The sequence below is a fragment of the Ranitomeya variabilis genome, chromosome 1, assembly GCF_051348905.1.
Source record: "Ranitomeya variabilis isolate aRanVar5 chromosome 1, aRanVar5.hap1, whole genome shotgun sequence".
NCBI classification, from domain to species: Eukaryota; Metazoa; Chordata; class Amphibia; order Anura; family Dendrobatidae; genus Ranitomeya; species Ranitomeya variabilis.
Window position 1 is genome coordinate 327071646 of NC_135232.1, and position 22280 is coordinate 327093925.

The 22280-nt window shown below is 41.0% G+C and overlaps 1 gene segment (V, D, J or C); it reads left to right on the forward strand.

Moving 5' to 3' along the window:
- The first annotated feature begins 276 nt into the window (after positions 1-276).
- LOC143817287 (T cell receptor alpha chain constant-like) lies at positions 277-20981 on the forward strand. The segment is given in 5 exon segments: positions 277-537; positions 14283-14567; positions 15609-15662; positions 16225-16332; positions 18699-20981. Coding segments are annotated over 4 exon segments (489 nt in total).
- The last annotated feature ends 1299 nt before the right edge of the window (positions 20982-22280 follow it).

Genomic DNA, 22280 nt, shown 5'->3' on the forward strand with positions numbered 1-22280 from the left:
CATTATCTCAATTTGTCTGTATGCACAGTGTTTATTCAAATTTGTATCATCCTAATACTTGAAAACTTTTATATTTAGGCTTAATAATGAGATAAAACTTTACATTACTGTGTAAATGACATTCTATTTTTCATCAATTCTGTTTCTGGAACTCTGGTATGGTCAGAGGTTTTTGGAATTGAGTTTGTTACTGTGTTATACTGGAGGCAGCAACAAACTGATATTTGGCAGCGGAACCGTTCTGTCTGTTACTCCAAGTGAGTGCTAACATTTTTTCAGTGGATTTGTTGGATTGTGTTGTTTTAGTTGCTTTTGCTAGAAGGAATATACTTTATTTTAAAAATGTCAAGACCAACCAGCTTACCAGGTTTAGATTTTGCACTTATCCCAGGCACGCACTACACTCCTGTTCAGCCCTCCAGAATAAGAAGTAAGAAAAATCTTAAGTCCGGCCACTTGTATAAAAAGAGATTCTTCTTATTATTCAAACAGCCATGGCATCATGCTTAAGAGCGGCTAAACACTCAAAATACATAGGTATGTTGTGCCTGATTTTTACAATGTTCTCTCTGCTGGGATTTTAAAAGCAATTTAAAAAATAAAGAAGAATATAAAAATTTGTATTCCTTGTAGCTGGTCTTACGTCTAATGCTATTACTTAGACTTTATTTTGTTTAACTGTTCAGAACTATATACTGAAAGATATATAAAAAGAGAAATATAAAGTATATAATTACATTTTTCTTCTGTCATTTGCTATGAGATCATTAACATGGATTATCTATTCAACTTTGTTAATGGTATCTCCTGTATCTGTAGTGACACCAAGGCAATGAAGTTACCAGTGAATGTGCTTATCATCTTTATAGATGGAAAGTTGACCCTCAGAAGGGTTAGGGGGTGTAAAGAACTCCAACATTTACTATATGTCTTACCAGAACAAGTCAATTTAAGCCTGAAAGCAAATTAATTTCCCTGATCATTTCTGTGTTTATCTTCACTCACCAGTAATTTGGTAGTTGTGGTGAAATGTAAGGATGAAGACCCAATCTTATATAAGTTTATCAGCAATCCTCAGTCACATTGATTCCTGGCTGTAAAGAGAAATTGGGTGTTCTTGCTAAGACCTGTTTCATAGTGCTAAATCATCAGGTGGCTGGACATTGATATTTGGAGGAGGCACTAAGGTGACAGTAAAACCTAGTAAGTAGTTAAGATATAGCAAACTTTCTAGTGTGTGTTGTCATAGGATAACTTTAAAAAATCAAATATTTAATATTATTCTTCATGATGTACTTTTGCTGTTACTGCAAGTCGTATTTTTTCACTAAAAATCTCTTACAAGATGAAGGGTCATTTCCATGCCTGTATCCTTGTTGTTAAAGGGTTTAGGTTTTTGTAATGTCATTCAATATTGTGATAGATCTGGTGCAACAAATCTCATATTTGGTCAAGGAACCAAGTTGTATGCATCACCTGGTAAGTCTTTGCTATCCTTTACACATAATATGCAAGAAGAAAACATACTTGTAAAGTACTAAAATATCCTTATATCAAGGTTATCAGGGCCAAGGCACCTTGCAGGCACTCCTGTAGTATATAAAAAAAGGAAAAGGATATCTTTTCATATTTGAGAGCCCAATAGTGGTTCGAAACGGATGTGCTGGTGTGTCTCTGACATGGTTTCATGGTTGTAACAATGTATGGATGGGAGCCTGGACTGGTCACACTACTATGATGTCTATGTGCTGTAATAGAGCATATAGAAAATGGTTGTGCTGATATTATAATTTGTATTATTGGATTTACCAAGATCGTATGAAGAACCATACATTACACTTCACACATCAATGCATATTTATAGTTGTAGACTGTATAACACTGCTTTAGACACTGCTTGGTGGTATTATTAAGCAGCATATGGCATTTTTTTACATATACTATAGCTCAGCTATTTGATATTGTGGTAGCATTATCGGTATACTGCATAATACTGTTTTTACTACGTTACTTTAAGCGTTAATCGTTATTGTCCTTCCATGTGTAATATAATCAGATCTTGTAGCTATGTATTTTCCAATCAGTACTTGTAGCCTTTTTTCTGGCTGAGATTCATTCCCTTCTCTTCCTTTAAAAAAAAAAGTACCGTATATAGTAGAGTATAAGTCGATTCGAGTATAAGCCGACCCGAGTATAAGCCGAGACCCCTAATTTTGCCACAAAAAACTGGGAAAACTTAACAACTCGAGTATAAGCCTAGAGTGGGAAATGCAGAAGGTACTGGTAAATTTCAAAAATAAAAATAGATGCCAATAAAAGTAAAATTAATTGAGACATCAGTAGGTTAAGTGTTTTTGAATATCCATATTGAATTAGAAGCCCCATATAATGCTCCATACAGTTCATGATGGGCCCCATAAGATGCTCCATACAAAAATATGCCCCATATAATGCTGGTCAAAGGTTGATTATGGCCCCATAAGATGCTCCATAGAAACATTTGCCCCATACAATGCTGCAAAAAGATTGATTATGGCTCCATAAGATGCTCCATAGAAAATGTGCCCCATATAATGATGCATAAAGGTTGATTATGGCCCCAGAAGATGCTCCATAGAATAATATGCCCCATATGCTGCTGCTGTAATTAAAAAAAATGACATACTCACCTCTTGTCCTGAGCAGGCGGGGACACCGGTGCGCTATGAAGGCTAGGTGCTGGAGTCGCCACTGGCTCAGGCCCCCGACTCTTGTGATATTCACCTGTCACCGTTCCACTGCCGCGCGCCACTGTGTCTTCCTGGTCTTTGCAGTGACTCTTCAGGCAGAGGGCGCGCATTAAACATGTCATCGCACCCTCTGACCTAAACGTCAAAGCCAGAGGACAAGGAAGACACAGCCCGGTGGTGGAATGGGGACAGGTGAATATCGCATGGCTCACCTTCCCCTGTCATACTCATCCCCTACTGACATGGTGTGCATGTCCCTGTTTCTCCGATGGTCTCCGGCGTGTGCCGGCAGCTTGTTGCTGTGTCCAGCAGTCACATGGTACCGCTCATTAAAGTAATGAAAATGTGCGCCATGCCTATGGAAGTAGAGTCGCGTCCATATTCATTACTTTAATGAGCGGTACCATGTGACAACTGAACACAGGAAGAGCTGCAGATGCCGGAGACCGCGCCGGGAGGAGGTGAGTATGATGTGACAGCCACCACTCCTGCCGTTCCCCCTACCCCGACACCCTGGGACAATGACTCAAGGATAAGCCGAGAGGGGCATTTTCAGCCTAAAAAAATGGGCTGAAAATCCTGGCTTATACTCGAGTATATACGGTATGTTTTGTTCTCCATGGGTCTTGGGTCCATTGGTTGGACTCTGGCACTAAATTTGTGGGTATACTTATACAATTTTTTGTAAGGTAACGTCTGTCTTTATGAAATAATGAACCTATGTAAGACATGACATAGTGTAGAGCTAGAACTCTTTGTGTAATAGCAATGTTGGCAAATTTACCTTCGGTGCAGGAAACTAACTTCTCGTTGTTTCCAGTAAGTTTTTTCTAATTATGTCCAAGAAAAGTAAAGTTGATCGGCACATCCAAAAAATAGATACAATTTTATTCCATATATGTCAAACAATTAAAATCTACACGTTGGTGCAAGGAGAAATACTCTTACATGTTTCTTGCACTGTCTGTGACCATAGTTGACTAATATATGGAATCAAATGTGAAGATTTTATCTATTTTTTTATGTGCCTATCAACTTTATTTTTCATGGACATTTTTTCTGGCGGTTAGCAGTATTTGAAGCTGCACAAATCGCATTTAAGAGATAGATTTATTCAATATTTCTTCCCAGTGTTTATATTTTCTAATTAGTTTACATAGAAATGACAATGTAAGTATTCATTCAAACATCAGTCAGTTTCATATGCAAAAAACGGTTTGGGTTTCATCAGTGTTTGGATCAGATTTTCAACAGTGTTTGGTTAGTGTGTCAATTTTTACCATCAGAGTTTCATCAGTTTTTTTATATGAAAGAAAAACAAAAACTGATGGAGGTTTCTCAAGCTTCTTCTACCAAACAGGCAGTAAAAAATGGATAGCACATGGGCGGCATCTGATTTTTTGACAGACCTAAAGACTTCCATTAGCAAACTTGGTGCTTGGCTTGGATAAAAGTTGGACATGTCTCTGTATTTTGGTGCGGACCCCTCAGTCTGGAAAAACACATGGATGTGTGAACATCCTCATACACTATAACAGGTGCAAGTTATATCCATGAAGAAGACGGATAGAACTTGTATATGAAAAACTTCCACCTGAACGAGCTTTAATATGGAGATTATAAGCATTTTGATAAAATTATAAAGTGCATTTGATTGCACACTCGATATTGCATGATATATAAGTATATTAGAAAAGTATTTTTAGCTAGCAGAAGTTCGTTCAAGTTTAATAGCATATTAGTGGCCTGTGCATTACAATGGAAGGTTCTTTCAATGGTAAGACCCCCAAGGTCACTGCAGGATGTAACTACGAAGATCACATTATATTTTAAAATGAAGTACAGATCTGCAGGTTCTTCTTCATAGATCAGTGTGTGCCCAGATTTGGTACAAGGATTTTGTTATGGTGCTTTCTACTGTGACAATAATAACTTCAAGTATATATTTGGTTCGGGGACACAGCTGACTGTGCTGCCAAGTGAGTATCGATTAAGATATTTTAGTGAAGAATATTATATTTCCGTATGTAGGTGATGCATTGTGGATTTGGATGACCCCATGTGAATATCATAACTAATAGCTTCAGACTGAAATGGAATGCAGTTGTGTAGTACAGTAAGTAAGTTGCTGTATTGCATAGTTTTTGTGTAGTACGGTAAATTGCTGTATTGGGAAGTTTTTGCGAAGTACAGTAAGCTGCTGTATTTGGCAGTTTTTGTGTAGTACGGTAAGTTGCTGTATTGGGCAGTTTTTGTGTAGTACGGTAAGTTGCTGTATTGGGCAGTTTTTGTGTAGTACGGTAAGTTGCTGTATTGGGCAGTTTTTGTGTAGTACGGTAAGTTGCTCTATTGGGCAGTTTTTGTTTAGTACGGTAAGTTGCTGTATAGGGCAGTTTTTGCATAGCACAGTAAGTTGCTGTATTGGGCAGTTTTTGCATAGTACAGTAAGTTGCTGTATTGCATAGTTTTTGTGTAGTACGGTAAGTTGCTGTATTGGGAAGTTTTTGCGAAGTACAGTAAGCTGCTGTATTTGGCAGTTTTTGTGCAGTACGGTAAGTAATTTGCTATATTGAGCAGTTTTTGTTCTGAATAGCCATATAGTGACAATGATGTAACTCTGGAGTTAGAGGGCTTGGGACAATAAGCCATTGGATAAGATAGTTTCACATAAGAATATCTTTATCACAATTTTACATCCGTATTTATAACTTCAAACCAGAAGAAATTTAAATCTTTGCATTATACCTTTTTGTCTGTTTATGTTGCCTTTCTGGTTACGGCTTACAATTGCTAAAGCCAAATAATGGCCTAAAGTATAAAACTGGCCATATGAGGACCTATTCACACTTTCATTCAAAAGAGCTGTTTTAGCTTTCCCAGTGTCAGGGAGCACAATTTAGCTTTCTCAGTGTCAGGGAGCACAATGGCAGAGACAGCTGCTTGTCTATGGCCCATTCTTACCTAGATTTCTGTAGCTACATTTTTCCATTTAGTTTTATTTAGTTATAGTGATGAGCGAACGTGTTCACTCGAACCTGGTGTTCGATCGGACATTAGGGCGTTCGAAGGTGTTCGGTATTCGGCCGAACATCTCGCGGTACTCGAGTGAAATCTCGTTTTTGTTTTTCTCATTTTTGGCGGTTTTTCAAGGAGCCAATCATGTTAGGTGAGCCTTCTAAGCTACTAGCATGACGTAGGGACATGTACAAGACGAGAGCAGTGAGTGGCTGGCCAGATCAGGTGACCTGACCAGCCAATAGACTGCTTTCATTATGTTCGGCGCTTTCAGCCATTTGCAGTGTGAAAGAGCATAGGGACAGACGTGCTGGGGGGACTGGGAATTGATAGGGACTAGAGCAGGGACAAAGACCAGAATTAATCAGGCAGGCAGGGTGCAGAAATCAACAGCCCTTGTCAGGGCTAATCTACGTTTACTACTACTAGTCCTCTCTTGTATTTGCTGGCTAGCTGTGTGGCAGCTGGGACCAGGAGTGCAGCGGCCGCCATCTTAGCTGCGCACTCACTGTCTCAGTGCCAAGTCTCAATCTCAGTCTCCAAGTCAATCTTTATAGGCATTAGGCATTAGGCAGGGATCGTGTGTGCATTAGGCTGGGCTTTATAGTGCGGCGTCCGCCATTTTGTGCGAACGCCGCACTATTAGAATATCGGCTGCTGGATGTTCCTCAGACTCCATTTAGCCTCCAGCACACGCTGTCTGTAACCTCATTTGTGCTGCTGTCTGGGACTTGTAGTGCCTCAGACTCCAGCACACGCTGTAACCTCATTTGTGCTGCTGTCTGGGACTTGTAGTGCCTCAGACTCCAGCACACGCTGTAACCTCATTTGTGCTGCTGTCTGGGACTTGTAGTGCCTCAGACTCCGTAGAGTGGTACAGCACACGCTGTCACCTCATTTAATAATAATAATATTAATTAATAACAATAATTAATAAATTAAAAAAGGAAATATTTGCGGCCTAAAAATAAAACCGCATAAGATATAAAAATGCATTTTTGAGTGATACAGATATACCACACCTGGCCCAAAAATATTTGTTTAGCGTACACATAAGCGCAGTGTACAGAATACGCAATTCTGCCACATATATAGTATATATATATAGTATAGAATACCCTACATTCTAATCCAAGGTTTTGTGTGTCCAAAAAACCGCATTAGATAAAAATTGCATTTTTATAGCACGCCATATCTAATAGTTAAAGAAATAAAGGGTATTTGATGTGAAGAAATACCACAAATATAAACACAGTTTTATATCTGTTACTGGTACCCAAGTTTTGTGGTTCAAAAATACGCTCTGTATTTAGTGACTAGGCCTGTTGCCAGATTTGTGCACGCCATATCTAATAGTTAAAGAAATAAAGGGTATTTGATGTGAAGAAATACCACAAATATAAACACAGTTTTATATCTGTTACTGGTACCCAAGTTTTGTGGTTCAAAAATACGCTCTGTATTTAGTGACTAGGCCTGTTGCCAGATTTGTGCACGCCATATCTAATAGTTAAAGAAATAAAGGGTATTTGATGTGAAGAAATACCACAAATATAAACACAGTTTTATATCTGTTACTGGTACCCAAGTTTTGTGGTTCAAAAATACGCTCTGTATTTAGTGACTAGGCCTGTTGCCAGATTTGTGCACGCCATATCTAATAGTTAAAGAAATAAAGGGTATTTGATGTGAAGAAATACCACAAATATAAACACAGTTTTATATCTGTTACTGGTACCCAAGTTTTGTGGTCCAAAAATAAGCTCTGTATTTAGTGACTAGGCCTGTGGCCAGTTTTGTGCACGCCATATCTAATAGTTACATAAAGAAGGGGTATTTGATCTGAAGAAATACCACAAATATAAAACACAGTTTTATATCTGTTACTGATACACATCAGTTTGCTGTAAACCAAGGTTTGGTTGCATAAAATACGCTCTTTACCGAATAGTCCTTTTTGCAACACGCAATATATCCTCTGTTTGGACAAATAGAGTGTATTTCACCTTCATAACTAGCTTTTCTAGCATAACCTTTACAATGGTGAACCCCAGGGGTAAGGGACGAGGATGAGGACGTGGTCGTGGGCGTCAAAGTGAGGTTGCAGGCAGAGGCCGTAGTCCTGGGCAGGGTGACACAGTACCTGCTTCTGATGGAGCACTGGAACGCCGCAGAGTACCCTTTTCTAGCTTCCTGTCCCAATTTACAGTGTCACGTGGCACACCCTTATTGGATCCCCAGCAGTGCGAACAGGTGATCAACTGGATAGCGGATAATGCATCCAGTAGTTTATCCACCGCCCAGTCTTCCACGCAGTCCACCAACGCTAGCCAAGGGAGTGGACCTCAGGATCTTTCAGCTCAACCTCCTCCCGCCCAGCCTGGCCCCTCCTTGGAAATTAGTGATTCAAATCCTGCATACTCCCAGGAACTGTTTTCCCAACCCTTCCTAGATTCACAAAGCACTGCTGAGCAGCAACCTGACCAGTGGGTCTGTCCCGATGCCCAAAATAGAGAGCTTTCCCAGTCTGTGGGTGATGAAAGTGGGGATTTACAAATAGTCTGTGGAGAGGTGTCTGAGGATGAGACACGGGTGTCAGACAGTGAGGTGCTTGTCAGTGCAGTAATTCCCAGGGGGGAGCAGGCTGATGAATGGGAGGAGGAGGAGCCGGTGGATGATGAGGTGACTGACCCCAGCTGGGTTGTTAGGCCTAGTCAAGAGAGTGCTTCGGAGGGGGAGGCAAGTGTAACATCAGAAAACGTTGCAAGAGGTAGACGTGCGACCAGAGGGAGAGGCAGGGCCAGAGTAATTTCATCAGACAGAGGTTCAACAAGTGAACCAGTTTGGTCGAGGCCTCGGTGTTCTAAAGTCTGGAGCTTCTTTAAAGAAAGTGAGGAGGACCGACGGACTGTGTTGTGCAACCTGTGCCACACCAAGCTCAGTAGGGGAGCCACCACTAGCAACCTAAGCACTACCAGCATGCGCAGGCATATGAGTGCTAAACACCCAACTCATTGGAATCAAGGCCGTTCACCTCCTTCTGGTCGCACCGCTGCTCCTTCCCCTGTGTCACATGCTGGCTCTGCCAGTAACTCCCCAGCCCAGGAGCCCGGCACCAGCGACTCCCGCCATGCAACCACCCCTGCACCTTCACCATCCCCCCCACAATCCACCAATGTGTCCCAGCGCAGTGTTCAGCTGTCTTTGCATGAAACATTTGAGCGCAAGCGCAAATATGCCTCCACCCACCCACATGCACAGGCCTTAAATGTCCACGTCTCCAAACTCCTGAGTTTGGAGATGCTGCCCTTCAGGCTGGTGGAGACGGAGGCATTCCACAACCTGATGGCGGTGGCTGCCCCTCGCTACTCCGTCCCAAGCCGCCACTATTTTTCTCGATGTGCCGTCCCAGCACTACACCAGCACGTGTCTCAGAACATCAACCGTGCCCTGACCAACGCGGTTACAGAAAAGGTCCACTTAACCACGGACACGTGGACCAGTGCTGGGGGGCAGGGACCTATATCTCCCTGACGGCACATTGGATTAATTTGGTTGAGGCTGGGACAGAGTCTGAACCGGGGTCAGCTCATGTGTTGCCCACACCCAGGATTGCGGGGCCTACCTCGGTGACTGTTTCCCAGGATTACTATACTTCTCCCCCCTCCTCCTCCTCCTCCACAAACACCACTTGTAAATTTCCATCCGTGGACACGCCACCTTCAGTCGGCAGCTGCAGTCGCAGCAGGACCGCAGTGGGCAAGCGCCAGCAGGCGGTGCTAAAACTGCTGAGCTTAGGTGACAAGAGGCACACTGCCCAGGAGCTGTTACAGGGCATGACGGCTCAGACGGATCTTTGGCTGGCGCCGCTGAACCTGAAAGCAGGCATGGTCGTGTGTGACAACGGGCGTAATCTGGTGGCGGCTCTGCAACTGGGCAGACTCACACACGTTCCATGCCTTGCCCACGTGTTCAATCTGGTGGTTCAGCGGTTCCTCAAGACCTACCCCAATCTGTCAGATTTGCTCACCAAGGTGAGACGCATCTGTGCCCATTTCCGCAAATCCACCACTGATGCTGCCACCCTGAGGGCAGTGCAACGGCGCTTACAACTGCCAGCTCACCGACTGTTGTGCGACGTGCCAACGAGATGGAATTCCACCCTACACATGTTAAACAGGGTTTACCAGCAGCGCAGAGCCATTGTAGACTGTCAGATGACCACTTCCACCAGAACCGGTAGTCAAGTTAGTCAGCTTCCTCAAATCTACAATGAGGAGTGGACGTGGATGTCTGATATATGTAAGGTGTTAAGCCACTTTGACGAGTCAACACTGATGGTCAGCGGGGATGACGCCATAATCAGCGTCACCATCCCGCTGCTTTGTCTGCTGAAAAAATCATTGCTCAGCATGAAGTCTGAGGCGCATCGATTGTCACAGGAGATGGGGGAAGAAGAGTTGACTGAGAGCCAGAACACCAGCCAGTCTGTTTCTCAGAGTGTAACTGAGGAGGGGGAGGAGGAAGATGAGGATGAAGAGGAGGAGACTGTGGGCGAGACTGAAGACGGTACCCATTCCCTCTTCTCAGTTCAGCGTGTTTGGGCTGAGGAGGAGGAGTTGGAGGAGGAGGAGGAGGAGGAAATGGAGAGTCGGCCTGTTGCGGAGGGGGAATTCTTACGTGTTGGGACTCTGGCGCACATGGCTGACTTCATGTTAGGCTGCCTTTCCCGTGACCCTCGCGTGAGAAAAATATTTTCCACCAGCGATTACTGGGTGTTCACCCTCTTGGACCCCCGGTACAAGCACAACTTTTCCACTCTAATTCCTATAGAGGAAAGGAGTATGAGACTGCATCAATACCAACTGGCCCTGGTGCACAAGCTGAAAATAGCCTTCCCATCTGACACCGCTAGCGGCAGAGGACGTGGTTCTGAGGGCCAACAAGCGAGGGAGAGGAGGGGAGCAGGCAGCTTGTCAAGCGCTGGCAGAGGATCAATCTCCAAGGCCTTTGCCAGTTTTATGTCACCCATGCAAGAGTATGCCACCAATCCACAGTCTAGACAGAGTAGAGGCGAGATTTACAGAAAGATGGTGAAGGACTACCTAGGTGACCATACCAACGTCCTGCATGATCACTCTGCTCCATACAACTACTGGGTTTCAAAGCTGGACACGTGGCCAGAACTGGCACTGTACGCCTTGGAGGTGCTGGCTTGCCCTGCCGCTAGCGTGTTGTCAGAGCGGGTCTTCAGTGCAGCTGGTGGCATCATCACCGATAAGCGTACACGCCTGTCAACTGACAGCGCTGACAGGCTGACGCTTATCAAGATGAATAAAGCATGGATTTCTACAGATTTCCACTCGCCACCGTGTTAAAGCAGCTCAAACTGAAGTCTGTCATGTCACCGTGCCACTCTCCGTGCTGACGCTGCTGACGCCTCCACATGCTGGGTCTTCGCTACCTCCAAACTATGTAATTGTGCCACTCTGTGGCCTCAATGTGTAAGGAATGATGCTGCTGCCGCCTCCTCAAGGGTCCGTCACCGTGCCACTCTCCGTGCTGACGCCTCCACATGCTGGGTCTTCGCTACCTCCAAACTATGTAAATGTGCCACTCTGTGGCCTCAATGTGAAAGGAATGATGCTGCTGCCGCCTCCTCAAGGGTCCGTCACCGTGCCACTCTCCGTGCTGACGCCTCCACATGCTGGGTCTTCGCTACCTCCAAACTATGTAATTGTGCCACTCTGTGGCCTCAATGTGTAAGGATTAAGGAATGATGCTGCTGCCGCCTCCTCAAGGGTCCGTCACCGTGCCACTCTCCGTGCTGACGCCTCCACATGCTGGGTCTTCGCTACCTCCAAACTATGTAATTGTGCCACTCTGTGGCCTCAATGTGTAAGGAATGATGCTGCTGCCGCCTCCTCAAGGGTCCGTCACTGTGCCGCTCTCCGGCCTGATGCTGCCTCCGCATGCCGTGCCCATAGCTGCCATGCTGTGTCAGGCTCAATTTCGGTGTGTTTCACCTGCTACCTCATCAAAGTGGGTCACTCTGTCACCACAAAGCTGTTGGCCATAATTTGGCGTAATGGTGCATTTGGGCAGCCTCAGAGGCAACTATGCATGCTGCCCCTGCTGTTTCCTGTCCATTCCAGTGTTGTTTCCATCATTTTCTGAGCTTCCCAGGTTTTTAGGCGACCTTCCCTGTGCAGAGCTTTGGTCCCGCTGAAAAATGTTCGAGTCTCCCATTGACTACAATGGGGTTCGTTATTCGAAACGAACACTCGAACATCGGGAGATGTTCGACTCGAACAACGAGCACCCGAACATTTTAGTGTTCGCTCATCACTATTTAGTTACCATCAATAATGCTAACACTCTGATAACAACATTTTTGTAAAGGAGTATGACAATGTGAACTAGTGGGACAGGATTCAAAGTCATCTTTGGAGCTGGAACGAGACTACTTGTCACACCTAGTAAGTTGCTTACTATTATGTGCCATTATTACTTTAGAAGCTTATAATGCGGCTCATTGAAATATATAGCAAATTGGCAGATTATCTTAAGGAATACGATATAATTTAAGGCATCTTATCATTTTCATACACATATAACACATATAATACGGTTCCTTAAAAAAAATAAACCTAGTTTGAGAAGTTGGCACTAAACTAGCATGACAGCACAGTAGGCTGGAGCCCAAGTGGGTACATTTTTTGTAAAGTTTTCAGTGCTTGTGGGCATAAGGGAACAGGATTCGGATAACAGATATTTGGAGCTGGGACACAATTGAAAGTCATTCCAAGTAAGTCACCATTAGATATTATTAGAATAAGTAGTGTGGAGCCATTTCAGCTTTTGAGACAATTATCTAAGCTGCCAATATGAGTACAGGGTCATATTCACGAGCAGATACTGTATGTTAGAACATTCACATTGCATTATATTGTTCCAACTGACATAAGGCTGATATCACAGAATACATCAATTACTGCAGTGAATCTATGTGGAAGCAGTATATTAAAGGAGTTGTCCAAGTTTACAAGTGTGATGACTTTCCTATGAACCATGGGATAGGTCATCAATATCATATTCTTGGGAGTCAGAAACCTTGTGCCCGGACTAATCAGCATTATTCAGCTCAGGTGATGGCGAGAAATATCCTGTTCTGGCTCCATATATTATGTAAGTTTTGCTCACTGTGTTTTGGCTGTTGCCGGAAATGTGCAGCTCATCTCCTATTGACGTGAATAGGTTATTAATGTCATAAAGTCCCTGTTCCCATGTTATTATTATGAAGACATGAATGAGACCTAATATACTGCTAGGAAATACTGTATTGTGACTTTTTAGGTGTAGATTTGGTCACTTAAAATAGTCACTCAACACTTACACAGCTTGTTATATGAGTACTAAATCACTGTCCGAATTGGGCAATTAGTCTAAGTCATTTTTATGTACTTTTATCAGCCATATGATTTAACTACGATAATTGAAAGATACATGCTAAAATGTTTCATTCCAATAATGTTCCCTATTCAGTCACTTCACCCATTACCGTAATGTTTTTTCATTGTTCTGAGATGAGCAAAGACACAGTATTTGTAATATGATTAACCATTGTGTGGTGGAGGAGCTTATAAATTACTATTTGGGAAAGGAACTGTGCTGACTGTGCAGCCTAGTAAGTATGTACAAATTCTGAATCTCATTTATAGTGGGTATGTTATAGTACACTTCAGTTATACTAGATGGGTAGGAATTATGGGATGTAAAGAAAGCTCATCTTTATTATAGCTTCTCGTAGTGCAGTTTGTCAATGTTCAACTATTTCTATAGACTTTCAGTGCAACTGCGGGTAATGTATCAATTGTATCTGCTATGTAATTACTTGACTTGTGATCACAAATGATAGAAAACATCTACTCATTTGCGAAGAAATATGATAAAAGTATTTGTCAGATTCGATTTTCCACATATTTACATAATAATGTAAATCAGTTATGTAGCAATAATCCCACATAACAGATATCCAGTCACTCTGAGACCCCCGATCAGTTATTCCACATACAACATGTGTGCCCCAGTATGAACTGGAGTGTCCCCAGATGGTTACTGTAAACAGGTTAGTAGCTGTGGGATGAATGCCGCCTGGAAACTTGTATTTGGATCAGGCACCCGGGTCAATGTGCCGCCCAGTAAGTAAAACTGTCATCCAAATTCGTCACATTCCAAAATGTTTCATTATATTTACAATGATATAGGACTTTTATAATAGTTTTAGGACACTGAATAAAAATCTGATGCAACTGCTGATGATCTGATGAGGGCTATGTGACTACGATTTTGCAATCAATATGTGCAAACGTGCTTAAATGCATCTTGCATGCAGCTATAATTTCTGAAATTCTGTATATAGCTGGGAAAGAAGATCCTTTAAACTGCAATAAAAGTATTCATTAAATATTACAAATTGACAAAAAAAGAATTGTTACAAAATGATAAAGATATTCTCCATTTTTTGTTTAATTTTAGGAACATCCCGCACCATCCCTTCCGTATATCGGCTGGAGGCTGACAAGCCCAAAGAGGATCTCCCGAACACGGTTTGTCTGGTCACCGATTTCCCAAAACCAGATACAACATTGACTGTAGATGAGAAGGAGATAAGGCTGAACGAAACATCTGTGCTGGACAAGTCCATCAGTGATGTGTGGAGATACAGTGCCATCATCTGGGACAATGACAATCCCTCCAAGGACCTGGCCTGTAACGTCAAATATGATGGAAAAGATGTCCCTCAGGAGAAGAAGATAAGAGGTACATTATATCCTAATTCGTTTATTTGAATAATGATGGAAAATTTGCTCTTGCTCTGGGCATATATATATGTGGAAGAAATACTCAAAAAAAAGTCTCTATTATATGGCTCCATTTATTATCTGTGACACAACCACAATATCCTATTTATCTGCTAATCCTCTAAATTGAACTTAAACCACATTAGATCTGATAAGAAAATTGAGAAGATGTAGATGTTGAGGCCATGACATGCATGTCCATCCTTATTAAAGAGTTGTGTCATGAAATAAAGTTAAGGCATATCACTAGGTGGCCCAATCTCAAGTAAATGCAGCCAGCTAAAGTTTTCTGCACAACTAGTTGACCAGGAGTGCCGCTCTACAGGGAAATATTCTTTAAGAGGGCACAGAGTTACATCAGTCATGCATCCCTATAATTCTAATAATGTGTCAAGGTCCATGATGTCAGTCCCTCGCCCATCATGATGTCATGTTATATGATGCTAATATGCTATTTGATTAAAATAGGGAGAATCCCTTTACAAAGCTACATATCTCTTCATATCGGGTTTACAGTTTTCCACTTATTTTCCAAAAAAGCTGTAAAAATGGAACAATTTTACAGCATTTTCAGGACAATCGTGGCAAAGAACTCATTGCAAATGCATTGTGTGAACACGGCCTTAAAAAAATCTATTTCACGTTTTTAGGCCCACATTCAGATCAGGATTTGCAGAGGTAACGTTGTCACAAACATATATTGTGCTCGATTGAAATCAGCTGTTTGTAAGTCCATCAATCAGTCCTTTTCTCCAGATGTATTGTACATATTGCATTTAATAGGTGCTAAAGCTGAAAATTGGAGCCAAGGAAATAAATGACATGCGCAAATTTCAATTTATTACTTACATTTTCATTAGAAATGTGTCATGTAAATTAATAATTGCATTTTGGCAGCTTTTGTTTTTATTATTCATTCTATATTCAGATTAGTTCATGCTTTTACTTTCATGAGTTTGTGAATAAATAATATCCTAATTTAATATTCACTGTCTTTTAGATGATGCTCCTCAGACGTGTGAAACAAGAATGATAAGTGAGAATTTTAAGACAGGTAAAAACTACCTAAATAACAAATTGGCATTGCGAGGTCATTCATTAGGCTACTGGGGGCCACGTTAGGCATTTTTTTATAATGTTGCACTCTTAAATATAGCAGTGTTTAATAGAAATCGCACTTTACACAGTGGCCCAAAACAATGTGACTGAGATGACTAGTCATGAGGTGGCCCCGCTCACTTCTCCCTGTCTTTTTCGCCATGATTGACAGGTTTCTCCCTATGTGTGTCATTTACAACTAGGGGTGAGAAGCCGGCAAGGACCTATCTCCGCTGACTTGTCCTCCTAGTCACCCCATTGGGAGCCCCTTTTCTAAGCAGTTAAGAGTGAAACATGGATATTTGTAAAAAGAAGCTTGTCTCTGTTTCATAACTTTGCTAAATCTGTACCTCAGTTAAGTAAAGCTGTCTCTGGCATGAGGGCAGACATTTTATGGCTATATTAGGCTGTTAACAGTTTTGCTCACCGTTGGAATGACTTCTACATTGTTGACTTAACATAAAAGCAAAATAAAAGATCTGGTTTTATCATCAATATACACTTTTTTCTCATTACAGATATGAGCTTAAATGGATTATCATTCTCTGTCCTTGGATTGAGGCTGTTAGTCATCAAAGGGTTAATATTTAACTTGATATCATCAGCAAAACTCTGGTCCATTTAAGGTATGTTGTTAAATTAATAACATACTGTAGATGTTTGTGGTAGTCTTTATGGAAAAAGGTAATAAAGGGAACCTGTCACCTCATTCATTCTTCTCAAACTGTTCCGGCATTTCAGAGACAATATACTTGAACGATGTAGCCGAGGAACATAGTTGGAGTCAAGACTAGTTCAGCTCTGCTCCTGACTGGGTTCTCCCAATGCCGATGTAGGTGTTTGACAGGTTTCTCGCTATGGGAGAGACATGTCAATCACCTGAAGCAGTGCTGGAAAAAATCAGCCAGGGGCGGAGCTTGACTACTCTCGTTCCCAACAATAGTCACCAGCCTGATTTCTAAAGTATATTTTTGCCTGAAACACAGAAGCATTTCAGAGAAAATACAGCTCTGGCAAAAACTAAGAGACCACCACATCAAAACCCTGTCATGGGCAGCCCAATCTCCAGACCTGAGCCCCATTGAAAACCTCTGGAATGTAATCAAGAGGATGATGGATAGTCACAAGCCATCAAACAAAGAAGAACTGCTTACATTTTCACACAAGAAGCAGTGTGAAAGATTGGTGGAAAGCATGCCAAGACTCATGAAAGCTGTGATTTAAAATCATGGTTATTCCACAAAATATTGATTTCTGAACTCTTACTGAGTTAAAACATTAGTATTGTTGTTTCAAAACGATTATGAACTTGTTTTCTTTGCATTATATAAGGTCTGAAAGCACTGTTTTATTTAATTTTGATCATTTTTCTTTGTCAGAAAAAAAAATACAAAATGTATTGCTTGGAACCTTGGAGACATGTTGTCAGAAGTTTATAGACTACAATAACAATTTATATTTTACTCAAAAATATACCTATAAAGAGAAAAATCAAACAAACTAAACAATTTGCAGTGGTCTCTTTATTTTTGCCAGAGCTGTATACTTAGCTGAAACTGTGCTGCCAGGCTCTGATTTGTGCTGCCCACAGATTTTGCAGTAGGAATCAGATGACAGGTTTCTTATAAGTGCTCTACTGCTGATTTTTGGCATTATAGTAGCCAGATATGGCACTGTAGTGACTGCAATCTGAGCTTAAAACTTCAAGCGTCAATGCTCCCAATTTTTATATTCATTCAGGGTAATAATGGTTCATCACTAAGCCACACCATTGCCAAACTAAAAAAAACCTAATAAAAAAATTACCTGTTAATGTGTACACTATTTCTGTAATTGGTATAGTGCTCTTAAGTGGAAATAGTGTTTGGAAAAAATTCCTAGAACTGTTTTGATTAAAAAAAAAAAAATGTTTTGCTATCTTGCCATAAAAACACAGTTAAGGTAATATTTTCATTGTCACCTCATTTTCCACATTTAATTCAAAGAGGAAAAAATCATCTACAAGAACGTCAGATGCCAAATGTGCAATGGTGATCATCCATGTAGCTGTATTATTACTACCGTACCTAAGTTGCAGAGTCATAATACTGTTTGTGTATACATCTGCTGCAGGCTTATGCTTTGGAAGAGCGGCACTGAGCAGACAATAGATGGCATGGTGTTAATGCTTTGAATTTGTTATTACTGTACTGTATGACATCTATGGTTTGTTTGTGTTGTTTGTTTCTGTTATCTTCCATGTTGTAATGATGAAAATAATAGTTGTTGTTTGTTCCAAACAAGTTCAGTGTCACACACTTAGTATTTTGTCAGTATTTTACCTCAGTATTTTACCTCAGTATTTGTAAGCCAAAACCAGGAGTGGGTGATAAATACAGAAGTGGTGACGTGTTTCTATTAGACTTTTCCTCTGATTGTCCCACTCCTGATTTTGACAAATACTGAGGTAAAATGCTGACCAAATACTGAACGTGTGAACATGGCTTAACACAGTTCATTCCCCCACAGTGTCTGAATGCTGACAATTCTTGCTGAAAGTTAAAATCTGCTGCAAATAATGTTGCCATAGAGGTGTCTGAGCTACCCAACGTACTTTACCATTTCTCATTTAGAAGTATATCAAGTTTTATTTCTGTAATTCCCTTTCCCTGTGGATCAGAAAACAACTTGTGTCATGCTGCACATAAAGTGATATTCACTCATAGAACCATTCGTCCTAGAGAAGAATATCTCTGAACAGCAGCGTAGAGTCTGTGTGGCTTTGTACTAAGAAGGCATAAAACCCCGTTCACTGCCATGCTGGCTTCATGCCCATTTATACTGTGAGTGAATGAAGTGAGTTCTGCTCTGAGCATCGAACCATTACTCCATCACAACATGGGAAGCTTTGGATTCACTCACTCTACAAAATGTGGCTTTTTGAAAGCATAGTGTAACACAATGTTTTATTATTTTTACTGTGTTATTAAAACCTGTCTCTTTCTTTCTACAGGACCTCTGACCCCCAGATCACCAATGCACCAATCTATTCTCTCTCATGTGATATATGCTTCAATGTGCATGATTTATCTTGGACCCATTTTAAACATTTCATACTTTCATTGAATTTACAGATTATATCATTTAAGCTTTTGTGATTTTATTTCTGAAAATAAAGCAAGAAAAGAACTCCATGACATACAACAGGAACGCAACATCAACCAGAATATTGTTCCAACTGTTATTATTATTTTTTAAATTTGCAATTATTATTTTATATTATAAGTCTTTCAAGACTATGGATGCCCGCATTACACTTGGCTCTTGTCAGTTCTTGTCAGTTTTCCGTGGCATTTTTTGCATGGATTGCATGAGGATCCTCAAATATCTACCTGTAACTCACTGAAATGAAGGCATTTTAGGGAATAAACTACATAGTGTTTATAGTTTAAAGGAGTTATTAAGGAATATTTAATTTCTTTACTAAAGGCCTAAAAACTAACAGTCAGATAGTTGCTGCTAACCTGCCTGTTGTGCCCGGCACAGATCTCTGCTGGTACAGAGCAGTCACAGACCGCTCCTGCCAGCGATTCAGCAGCTTCTACTGACATCATGTTGACTGAGCAGCGACTTCTCTTCCGCTGTGCTCTGTTCAGGAAGCCAAAGTCATCCTGATTAATAGCTGGCTCCTCACTGCGTAACTGTAGGAAACCGGCTGTCAGTCAGTATGATGTTGGCAGTAACATTTCATCGATAGAGCAGCATGGGAGAAGAAGAGCTACACTGTTGATGTTGAGCAGCTGAATCACCGGCAGGAGCTGTCGGTGACAGCTCTGGTAGAACAGACAGAGAGTTGTCTTTGTTAGCAACTACCTTCTTGTTAATTTTTATGCCCATAGTAAAAACAAAATAGTCCAGAGCAACCTTATTAAGATTACCTATAAAAATGTTGAAGAATGAACAAGAAAAACAGACAGCAGAACATTAGAAGAGAGAGCTGGTATATTGCAATGAGCCATGCACCTGCAGCACAGAACCGACTTTCAGCTTCTCGGTGTAGAAAAAGTTTCTATTCAATGACAGCAAGTTGAGATCTGGAGAACTGTGGAAACAAATACTTTACATATTACAAAGTTGATTAACCCGTTAGAGACCATGCCTGTTTTGGCCTCAGTGACCAAACATTTTTTCATACCAGAAGAAGTCAGCTTTCATTACTTTTTTTTGCATTATTCTTGCTGTATGAGGACTTGTTATTTGTGCGAATAATTGTATTTGTGACATTGATTTGGGGGTACATATAACTTTTTAAACTAACTTGAATTAACTCAATGCTGAGAAATATATTTTTTAAAAGTTTCAAATTACCACTCGCTTCACCCGCTGCACAAATAAAGTGTTAGCTATTTTCTGTGGATCAGTATGATTATGGTGATGCCGAGTTTGTAATAATTTGTTTTATATAAGTTCTAATACTTTTGGACAATGATATATTAATATATTAATGACATATTCTGACTCACAATTTTTATCACATTTTTCTGTTAACTCAGTTGTATGAAGGTTTATTTTTTATCACTTTTAAAGAAGCTCTTTCATCAAAATTGTTATCCTCTTAATATATTGCAATCATCATATTTTATGGCATTATGTACCTGCAATTGCTCATATTGCCCTTCTGCCCAGCTAATTCTTCTCTTTCCATTAAGTCTATGACATCACGTGATTAAAAACAAACCAGCTGAATCCTTCTAAGCTCCATGTAGAAACAGGAGGTTAGTTTTCCCTGTATGAGTCACCAGCCTCTGGCAGAAAAGAGGAGGGAGCAGTGCGGTAAGAAGAGGGGTATGATAAGTGCAAGGAAAAGAGACTTCCTGTTTCTACACAGAGCAGAGAAAAGAGGAATTAGCTGAGTAGAAGGGCCAAAGAACAATTGAAAATACGCAGTGCTATATGCCGCATTTTTCTGACTATAAGAAGCACTTTTTTCCACCAAACTTATGGAGAAAAGTGTGGGGTTATCTTTCAGTTTGGATGTATCTTATAGTGTTGATGTGGATGGGGGAAGGGAGAGCAGCGGCGGCGGGTCATAGGAGGCAGGAACCGGTGCTGGGTCTAACACCTGTGACCGCTGTTAAAGAAAATTAATATTCACTGCTCCTCACGCCCATATGCCCATAATCCCTCCCACATCTCTGCACTGAAGCCAGCGCCAAGGCACTATGGGCAGATAGAGCAATGAATAGATAAATGGATACCAGGATGGGGATTGGGGCCATGGATACCAAGATGGGGATTGGGGCCATGGATACCAAGATGGGGATTGTGACTATGGATACCAGGATGGGGATGGAGGCCATGGAAACCAGAATGGGGTTGGGGGCATGGATACCAGGATGGGGATTGGGGCAATGGATACCAGGATGGGGATGGTGGCCATGGATACCTGTATTGGTGGCCATATATAACTGGGTGGGGACATGGGGACATATGTGCCAGGATGGGGATCATATATACCAGGATGGGGGATATTGCTACAGAATTGTGGGACATTACTTCATGACCACACTTTTTGCTTTATTTTTTTTCCACCTCTAAAACCAAGATGTGTCTTATGGTCCAAAAACACTGTAATATTTATATTGCAATATATTAAGAGGGTAAAAACTTTGATGGGAGTGCTTCTTTAACTACACTTTTGGAAAGGTGAAATATGAACAGAAATAAACAGTTATTTTGGATATCTTAAACTTTTTTCACACCTTTTACCATTCAGTATAATTGGCATGTTAAATTTATTCTGTACATTAAGATGATCACAACAATAGTAAATTTATATATCTTTCTCAACTTTTAATACTTTTGCACATACTTTTTTATAGCCATTTTCTGAGCCCGATAGCTCATTTATTTTGTATTTATTTTTCAGTAAAAATAGTTGTGTAAGGACTTGAGTTTGTTTGATAAGCTATATCTTTCATTGGTACCATTGTGGATTACATACAGCTTTTTTAACGTTTTTTTGTAGGGTTTTTTTTTCACAGTGGTCTTTTTGCGGGATAATTGAGATGTCAATTTCCTTATGGAGATGACTAGGATTCTATTGATACCTAATTCATAGTATTTTTTTTTATTACTACTTTTGCCTAAGAAAATAATTTAAAAAAATCATAGTAGTCATATTCTGAGACTCAATATTATTTTTTGATTGTATAATGAGCAGTAGTTTTGATTTTATACTAGAGATGAGCAAATAAATTTGAGCACAATTGAATTCTACTTGAGTTTTTACATAGATCCACATTCATCAAACAGCTTTTTTGTTGGCAATTCGCTTTCATTCTGATTCAGCACCATGGCGGCCATGCGCCAGGATCTTTGTGAGTGCAAGCATAGAACTCTCCTGGCATAAAAAACCTGGAAGCTTTGGCCTAGCAACCAAAGGCTGGAGATTCCAGCTTTGCCAACACGATCCACATATGGATGGTGGTGAGGAGTGGTGGGGCAAGATAGGTGAGTGGCAAGGTGGGTATAAGGATTTTCATTATTATGCTCTGTGGTCTGCATAGACCCCAGAGCTTGATAAGGGACATTA